The sequence below is a fragment of the Etheostoma cragini genome, chromosome 3 (genome assembly GCF_013103735.1).
Source record: "Etheostoma cragini isolate CJK2018 chromosome 3, CSU_Ecrag_1.0, whole genome shotgun sequence".
Taxonomy (NCBI): domain Eukaryota; kingdom Metazoa; phylum Chordata; class Actinopteri; order Perciformes; family Percidae; genus Etheostoma; species Etheostoma cragini.
In genome coordinates this window covers 377000-388330 of record NC_048409.1, presented here as the reverse complement: position 1 = coordinate 388330, position 11331 = coordinate 377000, and the positions used below count along the sequence as shown (strand labels likewise).

The 11331-nt window shown below is 40.6% G+C and overlaps 1 protein-coding gene across 3 annotated transcripts in view; it reads left to right on the top strand.

Annotated features, from left to right (window-relative positions):
- The window catches only part of cadm2b (cell adhesion molecule 2b), a 161652-nt gene that overhangs the window by 132018 nt on the left and 18303 nt on the right, over positions 1 to 11331 (top strand). For all 3 annotated transcript variants that reach the window (XM_034868101.1, XM_034868100.1, XM_034868099.1), the window contains 2 exons: positions 6406 to 6558; positions 7515 to 7652. In XM_034868101.1, coding sequence (XP_034723992.1) covers positions 6406 to 6558; positions 7515 to 7652 — 291 coding nt within the window. The remainder of the gene's footprint in view (positions 1 to 6405; positions 6559 to 7514; positions 7653 to 11331) is intronic.

Genomic DNA, 11331 nt, shown 5'->3' with positions numbered 1-11331 from the left:
ATTTTTGGAAAAAGGCTGCAATGAAACAAAGAGTGAACAATTTAAAGGGGTCTGAATACTTTCCGTACCCACTGTATATGTAGAATAATGAATATGTTGTATTTAAATACCTGTAGACATTTGAGACCACCGGAAAAATGCTTAGAAAAATGTACAGGACCTAAGTCATTGCCATTTGTTGCACTGTAATATGTCTTTACAAACCCAAAAGTGTGTAAACCTGCTGTGAAAACCAACAGAGTTATGTAACCCCACTGGCACTGTTGTAATTACATTTAGTAAATACATTTTGTGAGTTAAAAATGCACTCAAACGCAGAAAAATTCCCACAGAGTGCAATCAAGCTTATGCCATTACGCTGAAAAATGGACAGACAAAATATATTCAGCGTCATTATTCACCACTTGATCGAGGGGACGTATCATAGCTGCTGGGAGAATTTCTTCCTTCTTCCCTTCCCTCTTTCAAGTGCTTAAAATGAGTACAATTTGAGTAGCATCTGCTCTGTGGGATCTCTGAGAGCACAGAGGTAACAATGGCCCTTTCCTTCTCTTAATTGCAGCCACATGTGTGGTGGGAAAGAGCCCCCTGCCTGCACCACTAGCCCTGGAACACATCCAGAATCGCCCACACAGTTACTGAGGGAGCACAGCCAGCAGCAAACACACTCTAATTGCAAAGAGTGGAGCCCCTGGCTGGAGAGCAGGGGGTGGGGGGTGTGCCTGGACCCTCTGTTCTCGCTGAAGGACAGCTAGTGCTTTAACATTCCAGGACTGGCTCAAAGTGGTTACAGGCCATGCAAAAATGGCCAAATGGAGACACCTGACATTACGGTTGTAACATAACGTAACATAACATATTCTGGCTGAACCCGACCGCCATCAGCTTGTTTCCAAGACTAATGGGTGGATGTAAAATGTCCTTTTCTATCTGGGCCGTCAGATAATACCTCATCGTTTTGGATTAGAAACATTGGTTAACATCTGTCTGCTGCTCAGTGGAGTGCAGAAGTGAATGCCATGTGATAAGTGCACTTCCTCTGCCTGGGGTTTTATTGAGGACAGAGCTAATGGAGTTACCGTCTCTTACACATCAAAACAGTGCACCGTATGCTAATAAGTCACTGTGTTCCATGTTGAAACTGTTTTTTGGACATAGTACATATAGATGACATTTAGCTAAATTGACCTATGTTGTTCAACCTACATCTGACAAATTACAGTTTTCTTGGGAGACCACAAAATGGTCCTCTACTGACATGGTCAGTGGTGCGAGAGTGTCAGAGAAACCAGGCAAACATCACTTTGCATCAAGGGCCATAGCAACAGTATTCCTTGCCCTGAGGGGGAACCTGGGTGTCACTTTTACTGATTTGAGACAGCCTTGGTAAGGCCTCCATCACAGGAGATATACTGCACATTAAGCTGCCATGCTGCAAGGCTGTAGCATTCACAAGGTCAGGGTGCCGATTTATGCTTTTTCCTACGCAAAATGAACATGGAGCTTCTATCTAGGGTTTCGGGGAAATGAACCTTTTCATCACATTGATTTCCTAAAGCACCTGGAAAAAAGCTTTGTCACCCGCTGGCATTTGGGTCTGATTGTGACAGATCTGCCTGCTATCTGGGCCTCTAGCAGGGATGTGATGCTAGTAGTATGGTTTTCTGGCTGTATGCTGTTTGAGTAATAGATAACACTTGGCTTTGGGTTATTCAAACCTTCATTCTATCAATATGTCAATGATTCAGATTAGGCCTGCACGATTCAGTGAAAAACATGAATCACAATTTTTTATTGAAGCTATTAAACAATTACATTGTGTATAGGGTGAATCAAGATTGCGATTTTATAACGATTAATCGTGCAGGCCTAATTGACATTCAGTGTGTTGCCAGTGGCCCACTAACAAAAATGCATCAGTCAGGTATATCCATTCAATTCAATTTCAATTCCATTTTATTTATGGTATCAAATCACAACAAGAGTTATCTCATGACACTTTACAGATAGAGGAGGTAAGTAAACACCCCCCATGTTAAAATACAGGGGCATACGTATACACCCCTTATGTTAAAATACAGGGGGCATAAGTAAACACCCCCCTATGTTAAAATACAGGGGGCATAAGTATATACCCCCCTATGTTAAAATACAGGGGGCATAAGTATACACCCCCTATGTTAAAATACAGGGGGCAGAAGTATACACCCCCCTATGTTAAAATACAGGGGGCATAAGTATACACCCCCCTATGTTAAAATACAGGGGGCATAAGTATACACCCCCCTATGTTAAAATACAGGGGCATAAGTATACACCCCCCTATGTTAAAATACAGGGGCATAAGTATACACCCCCCTTTGTTAAAATACATCAGGATGCCCCTGTATTTTAACATGTTTTCAATACAAGAAAAACATTTTCACAAAGTGAGCTGATCCACTTTTTCATGTTGATAAGAGCATTACAATAGGAAAAAATAATGGGACAAAAAGAAATCTAGGGACATTTTGAATAAATAAAAATGTGACATTAATTGCGATTAATCCCAAGTTAATTAATTGTGATTAAATATTTGAATCGTTTGACAGCACTAATTTTAATGGACCTCAAATGTGGAAAGTTTCAGTGAAGGAATTTAAAGAGTGTCCATAGAAAATTTCTAGATTCACTCTTGCAGCATCATCCACTTCTCTGTTGTCCAACCATATCATCAGTATGTTCCAAATAATAATGTTGGTGAAAAATGGCTGAATATGCTACTATGGAACTTTGAGGCAAGGCAGCTTTGGCAAGGCAGCTTTATTTGTATAGTACATTTCAGCAACAGGGCAATTCAAAGTGCTTTACACAAAATCAGTTAAAAAATAAAAACAAATAAAACACGTGAATTAAAAATAGAAACATTAAGACACATCAAACACAAGAATAAAAGTTACAGTGCAGCATAAGAAATTAAACATTAAAGGAACATAATTTAAAGAAAGGCAACAACAAAAAGAAAGGTCTTCAGCCTTGATTTAAAAGAACTGAGAGTAGCAGCGGCTCTGCAGGTTTCTGGGAGTTTATTCCAGATATGAGGAGCATTGAAACTGAATGCTGCTTCACCTTGTTTAGTTCTGACTCTGGGGACAGAAAGTAGACCTGTCCCGGATGACCTGAGAGGTCTGGGGGGGTCATAGTGTAGTAGCAGATCAGAAATGTATTTTGGCCCTAAACCATTGAGTGATTTATAAACTAGCAAAAGTACTTTAAAATCAATTCTTTGAGGCACAGGAAGCCAGTGTAAAGACTTCAGAACTGGAGGGATGTGATCCAGTCTCTTGGTCTTAGTGAGGACCCAAGCAGCAGCGTTCTGAATCAGCTGCAGCTGTCTGATTGATTTTTTTGTGAGACCAGTAAAGACACCGTTACAGTTGTCAAGTCTACTGAAGATGAAAGCATGGACAAGTTTTTTCAAATCCTGTTGACACATAAGTCCTTTAACCCTTGATATATTGTTAAGGTGATAAAAGGCTGACTTTGTAATTGTCTTAATGTGGCTGTTAAAATTCAGGTCTGAGTCCATGACTACACCACGATTTCTGGCTTTGACTTGTGTTTTCAACATTATTGTTTGAAGCTGAGCGCAGACTTTTAATCGTTCCTCTTTTGCTCCAAAAATAACCACCTCAGTTTTTCCTTCATTTAATTTCAGAAAGTTCTGGCACATCCAGCTATTAATTTGTTCGATGCACTTAGTCAGTTTTTGTTTTGGACTATAGTCCCCTGGTGATAAGGTTATGTAAATTTGTGTGTCATCCGCATAACTATGGTAACTTATTTTGTTGTTCTCCATAATCTGAGCCAGTGGAAGCATGTCGATTTTAAACAGAAGAAGCCCCAGAATGGAGCCTTGGGGGACTCCGCACGTCATATTTGTTGTTGTTCATGTTCAGATGTATAATTACCTATTGACACAAAGTAATCCATATTCTGTAAGTAGGATTCAAACCACTTTAGTACTGAGTCAGAAAGGAGGGTGGCAATGATGCAATATGGAAGCTCACGCCATGTTTTGCCAAAACGATGACTGCTTGGATCAGATGGACACAAGAGAAGTACATTATGTTTGGCATGTTTTACTTCTGGAAAATCTTGTTAACATTAAATATGTTGCAAAAGACATGACTTCAACCTGTTCACAGTTCGGTTAGCAATTTACAAATCTTTCACTTTTTACACCTACAAATATTGGATGGAATGTCCCTTCCACCAAAAGATGTGTGTTTCCCTTTAACAAGTCCCTCTTGGGAAACAGCCAGGACATGTATCAGCATTCCAGAGGTGTTTTGAGGATCGGGGGTTGAGAAGAAGAAAAGTCGGTCTGTTTCTCCCGTCTTCTCTTTGCGATGCAGAGATAGAGGGATATGCAGTGGAAGTACAGTGGGCCATCTTGTCCAAAGCTTTAATCTTCTCAGCCTGTACTTCCATCTCTTTTGAGTTCCCGTACAATGTTTGCTTAGACTCCCATCACCTCTTCAATGCATCCGTCCTCCAAAAGGTTTTCTGTTTTCTGCAAGAGCCTCTGGGCATTTTCTGGGCAGCTCTGTAGTGAGGATGCTTAACTACAAAAAACATCAGGCTGCTTTGTTTCAGGCCTCGTTTTGCTACAGTAGGACTATCAAATGTTTGCAGTAAGTCCCGTAGCACGTCATCAGCCCAATCTCTGATGCCAATGCTTGTTGTGAAATTTAAATCCTGGCTTGAAGATTTCTTCATTCATATTCCTGGATAACAAAGAGTCTCTAATAAGAACCTTGTTAGGGCCATCAATATCTCTATAGCCAACCTTAATCCCCCCCCCCCCCCTTCTTTTTAGTATGTGTGTGATTATGAGATAATAATCATCAAATGATATGGTGTAATTGAAGCCGCAGATCAGCGTTGTTGATAATGTCCGATGTCTATGTTAATCTAATAATCATTGCAGCCAATCTAGTTTAACTGTGTATCACATGGCGGCTGTGTATGTTCATCGCTAAAATCACATAAATGGAAACAGAGCATTTGATTAATGATTTTGATGGTTATCTTTATCTGATGTGATACACACTTGCCATGTTGATTAAATTCTAATTAACACACACTTCTGCTGCATTTTGCCAGATATGCCCGGCATAGAGATTCAAATTACTTCAGATGAAAGAGTGTCTAGGGAGAGAGCTGGCCAGGCCAAAAGGGACTGAGGATTAAGAATGTGTAATTCATTCAATGAAGAGCACTTTCCTCCCTGCCCTCTGTGGTTGGTTGCATGTACGAGCAGGTGATTCTCAATTTGAAATGGTAGAGGAGATGACAGGTGCGAGATGACCTTTTTCAGCTTTGCTGCGTGGTTTTCCCAGCTCTATGAGTGTGTAATCTGAATGAGCAGTTCTGAAGGTGTCCTAAGGAAACGCTGCACAAGCTGGGTTTTAAGAATGCCTGTTATTACAATTACTAATGGCTATTGGATCATGAATCATATTCCAGTAATAGTAGTGTCTTTTTTGTGTGTAGCTGTAGCAATTATTGATTTATTACTGTTAGCAGTATTGGTGTTTTGTGTTTTACGTGAAGTTTGCACTAGTGCTGGGCATTTTGGTTGGAATCGATATCACATTATTAACAACAATGTTTTAACAATGTTGATGCTCACGACACAGCAAATGCATTTTTAAGATATAAAATAATCAGATTGAGGTTTCATTACAATAATGTTTGTCTCACAATAACACAACGTGATGATCCCGGAATGGAACTATTGGCGGTTTTTAACTCTCATTTGCCCAGCCCTTATCCGTACTATATTCTGTTAAATCTACGGTTACATAGAAAAATACAAAATAATTAGTAAGTGATTCTGTATAAAGCCAGGGTAAGGTTTTAGTATCACTGATGTTCACTGTGAGAAATGTCACAGGCAGAGCCAGTTGCTAAAAATGTAAATCAATACCTGGAATGTAAGTCATTACCTGAACACATATTGTAATGCAGGACTATAAGCTTTTTCTACTGCTGCGCTTCAGTGCATGCCGCGGAGGCCTTCGTATTCTCACTGACTGTGAATAAGGCAGGCTAGAATCCAAATGAAATGCAAACTATTCAAACCATTGGCCACAGCATGTGTTTGTGTGTGTGTGAGTGTGTGTGTGTGTGTGTGTGTGTGTGTGTGTGTGTTTGTGTGCATTTGACAACTACTTGAAATAAATGAAGCGCAGTGAATTTTTTTTTTGTTGGTAAGATTCATCTGAATTACAAATGGTACTTTTACTGTAGAAGTTAATCTCCATCACTAATTTCAGTGTGAATTTGGAATTAATTTAACTCTTTTACCGTGTGTTTTTTTGTGCACTGTGCTTCTCTGTGTCCTCCTTCCACATCCAGCTCTGAGAGACCACCGAATCGAGCTGGTGCGAGCCTCGTCGCAGGAGCTCACCATCAGGATCGGAGACGTCAGCCTGTCAGATGAGGGCCAGTACACCTGCTCGCTCTTCACCATGCCTGTCAAGACCACCAAGGCCTTCCTCACTGTGCTGGGTGAGCATGTATGTTTTGGACCAGTCCCCACAGGCCAATTACACACGGCTAATTCTTCAAGTTCTGACAGCATGATTACATGCACTTCTTGAATTATTGTCTGTTCTTATTCTTTACCACGCACTTGTCCTACTTTGTAGGGAAAATAACATTTCTGCATTACATTTTACCCTGGTCTACCATAATAAATGATGATAGTTAAGCTTACTAGCTAGTAATGTAACTATATTTAATTTTTGCACCAGACAGAACAGCCAAAAAATACTCAATGAGAATCCTTTCCCACCTGTGTTAAGCTGACAAGGATTGTGAAGAATCCAAAGAAATGCACTAAAAAATATAAGTCAACTCTGTACAATGACCTTCCTCCGGCATCTCACAGCCAGAGCTGGAGACATGTGCCATCTCGAAGGAGACTTAATTTAATGAAATTTAGTTTCCCATTACTCATCTGTTTTATAAAATTCTTATTGTTGTGATACTAATCGTTTTTGCAATCATAACATTTTTGTCCTGCTTTTCAAAACAACATTTTATTTAATCACTGAGAAATGAAGCATGCATATCTAAATAAAGTGAATCATTTCCAATCAGTTAATCATGTTTTATTGTCAGAGGAATATGGTTCATAAACCTGTATTCAGTATGTTATTATCTTCGCCAAGGAGGTCATGTTTTCAGTTTGGTTGGTCTGTCTGTCAGCTGGGTAACGGAAAGAACTACTGGTCCAATTTTGAAGACACTAGGTGGAAGAGTGTAGCGTGGGCCAAGGAAGGACCCATTACATTTTTTAGCAGATCTGAATTTTGCGGCGGATACATAAAGTAATTTTGTAAAATTGCGAGATAGCTGCACTCATGTGGGGAGAAAAATTGTAAGATAGGGCGTGCCTTGGCGAAGGTCTGCGCTCTCTGAGTTTTCCTTGTAGTTTATAATTATATTTCCATGCACCACAGGAGTGCCGGGACGACCTGAGATCACAGGATTCACCAAGCCTGCCATGGAGGGGGAAGTAATCACCCTGATGTGCAGCACACCGGGCAGCAAACCAGCCGCCAATATCCGGTGGTTCCGAAATGACAAGGAGGTCCAAGGTAGGCATGTGGTGTGGATTTCACAGGGCATTGCATCCTCTGCTGCCACTTGCACCCACTTGGACACATCGTTACTGTCAAACCATTCAGCTGCTGCATTCCGTAGGGTACATATTCATGCATTGTTCCACTGGCCAGAGTTAAGCAGTGTAATGATTCGCCTGGCTCCCAGCCAGCAGCGCTGCTGTCGTTGGACCTGGTCCAAATGTTGCTGGACTGTATCAGAGGCGTCCACATTTCACTGCCTGACCTAGGTGAAGATAGATAAGAGTGCCTCTTATTGATTCTAATTATAACATTTTAAGTGTACATCAACTACAGGTTCTGCACATCATTCTGATGTTACTGTTAGTGGAACTAATGGCATGATGGACTCAGCTGACTAATAAATAGAAACACAAATCAATCAGGCAATAAAAGGATATGGGAAATGTCAATTCTAGGGTTTGCTGTTTTTAATTTATAATGACATAGAATAGATCCTCACATCTTAGGAGCTGAAACCAGCAAATTATTTGCATTTGTGCTTTGTTGTTCTTTCACAAAAACATGTAGTTCTTTCATGTTCTGTTATCAACTAATCCACTCAAGTATGCCATGGTGAAGAATCATGTTGTTGAGGAAGTCTATCCCTCCAAAAGTGTTTGAGAGAGGAAGAAGATTTGCATGCTTACAGTTTGATACATGCTGTGAGCTTCATGCTTTTGTTTTTTAATCTAAAAAGACACACATGTAAATTGAACCCACCGTCTCAAATTGTCTTTGCAGCCTACCTCAGCCCTGTTTGCATGTGATGAGTTGATCTTGCTGTGCATGTGTTAAGGTGTGTTCCGTGCTGTCGTCCGTCGGAGGGGCCGTCGGCCTTTATTTTTTAGAAGGCTGGCAGTCGGAGTCAAATGACCTGATTGGTGGAGAGCTAACCCAGAAATGACGAGTTTGTTACCTTCTGAAACTAGTTTTGGTGAACTATTTTAGTCAAATACGAGATTGCATTCTGAACCAGCCGTCATGACAGTCTTTCTGGAAAAACCAGACCCATTTGACACATCCGTCCAATCAGCTGCCGTCGGCAGTTGACACCACTTTGGTGTGATCCGAGGCACTTTGTATGGCCAACTCGTGGAGGCAGTCAGTCCGACAGTCAGCTGTTGGGTTGGGCTGTCGGGGCCCTACAGGTGGCTCTATGGTGCGTTATTTGTTTTTGTTCTAAACAGCAGCGATGAGATTAGTCAAAAGAGTCCAGGAGGATACAACAACGCACAAAAATGCAAATTCAGAAAGGCCACATAACTAGCTTCACCCAGACGGAAAAAAACAGCAACAGAGACAAAACATTAGGCAGCAGATGGTTCAGTTTAATGTGAGCTGATCACACTTAACCAGCAGAAGTTTTCCGTGGTTGCAAACAGTGTGCTTTACAAGCTTTCCCTTTCTTGTATACCTCTTTTCAAACTGTCTGAAGCACTGCACTTTGTACTTTTATTGCTTTTATCACAGTCCATTTTCTGCTTTAAAACGTCACAAAAAAGACAAAAACATAAAAAAATAAAATAGGAATGGAATGTTTTTCCTCAATTTGATGCCAGAGGTAAGCTGTGTGGAGCTCTTTAATGTAACGCAGCCTGCTGCAGAGACTCGGTGTGACAGTTGCTCTTTATTGAAGAGTTGCTCCAGAGAGCTTTTTCTTGGTGGTTCTTTCTGTGTCTGCCCAACATGACATGATGATGGATGGGAGAGTGGCTGATATATGAAGTCTTCTTGTTGAAATGACACGCACGTAGATTCCTGAAAGGCCAGTGGAGAGCTGGCTCACAGCGTCACAACCAGACTAGCTGTCCATCTCAAGAGGCACTGAGATGATCGCTTTTTTCCATTATGTCTTGATGTATACTTTAAAATAAATCTTTAAAGTTCAAAAAACATTTATAGACATTTGCACATTAAACAAATGCCAAAACATAATTGAACACAGTGTAAGGGGTGCCATGAATTTACTCATGACTCCCAGGTCAGCAGGCATCAAAGCATAAAGGAACATTCAAATAAAATAATGATTTCCTACGTTTATAGTTGATGTATGAAATGGCATTGATGTGTCATGTGTGAATTGCATATCTTAAATTTTTTTTTAAATGTCATGTGACCCAAGTCTGCCCAACACTGGTGTCTTACATGTACATAAGTGTGCTTTTATTAGTTTTACCTGGGTACGGTGGGTTTTGTTAAGCCGCCTAGTCAAACAGACACGGAGTAACAAAGCAGAGGCTTGAGGGCTTGACTTAAAAACGTCATTTCCATGTCAAAGTGTCAAAGGGGAGGAATGTCAATCAGTACTCCCGATCCAACCCTTTAGTCTGTGCTGCTTTAAGTCTTTCTTTAGCGAGTATGTGCTGGGAGCAGCATGTTTTGCCATTGGTTCTTCTGTGGTAGATCATTGCTGCCAGTGTCTGCTGTCAGTCAAATCCATCCCCAGTGGGGGACCAGGCTACAAAGCCCTACAATGACAGCAGGTGTAATAGCAAAACATGTCACATTTATTTCATGCTCTAATGATTTGTTTTTCGACAATTTATATTAGAAGCACACATTATTACAAAGCTCAAAATGCAACTGTCATGCAGTGTCAAATTATTTGTTTGCAGAGCCACACAAATTCTGTGTTGCTGAATGACAGCTAGTCTTTAAATTATAATCTATTGAGAAAAGAAATCACAAAATACACAACAGCTCCAACATGGTGACTTTTTTTATATTCAGGTCAGGCGAGAAAAAAAGGCATTTTTATCTAGACTCTTATATATTATTGTTTTGCTGTTACACAATTGCTTCTTTATTTTAAATTGTGTTTCCATCCTGTTCTGTAAGATTAAGCGGAGCAAAGATGAAATATCACAAACAACATTACACCTTTAAGTTCCATGATGAATACGTTGTTTTCCCCCTGCTCCTATCAACGATCCCCAACATGCTGCCTTTGTTGCTTTCAGTGAGTCCAATATGAACAGCAACTTTGTCCAATCCGTAGGAAGACCTTGTGAAGACATGTTTACAGCCAAAGAATGAAATGGATCCAGCTGATCCATGTTTGCATTCATGCTTCTCTAATCTAGGGATGATCACGGTGTTTCCCACCCATCATTTACTGTAGCCAACAGCGGGAGCTGTGGTCAATACTTTCATATCCAAACAACTGCATCGTGTCATGAGAAAACTTCTCTGGCCTTCATGTTCTGTCTGATGCATGTTAGAATTTTTGTGCACTGACAGCATGATATTATACTACCTTTGCTTTAAATTATTAAAGCAACTTTATTCCTTCTAAATATAACAAGCTCCATACACTTGTATAAGGAAGGTATTGTTCAAGCAGCCTTAGTTAGCGGAAGTTTAACAACGATGATTTACAGCTGCTCTAAGAGGTTACATCCCCCCCATCCTCATCCCGTCCACTCCTCCGCCCTTCTGAGCTTCCACGCACTAACCCCCAACCCTCCAAACCAATCGCCCTCAAAACTTAATCTCAAACACTGTTTGTGTATGCTTCGTGGTGCAGGTGGGCGCAGTTTGGTTTTGTTGTTGTTTTCAGTCACTAGGCTGTCTGCAGTGTGTTCAGGAGACAGGCAGCTAGCAGACAGTGATTAGATGTTTTTTACAGTGTGTTCAGGAGACAGGCAGCTAG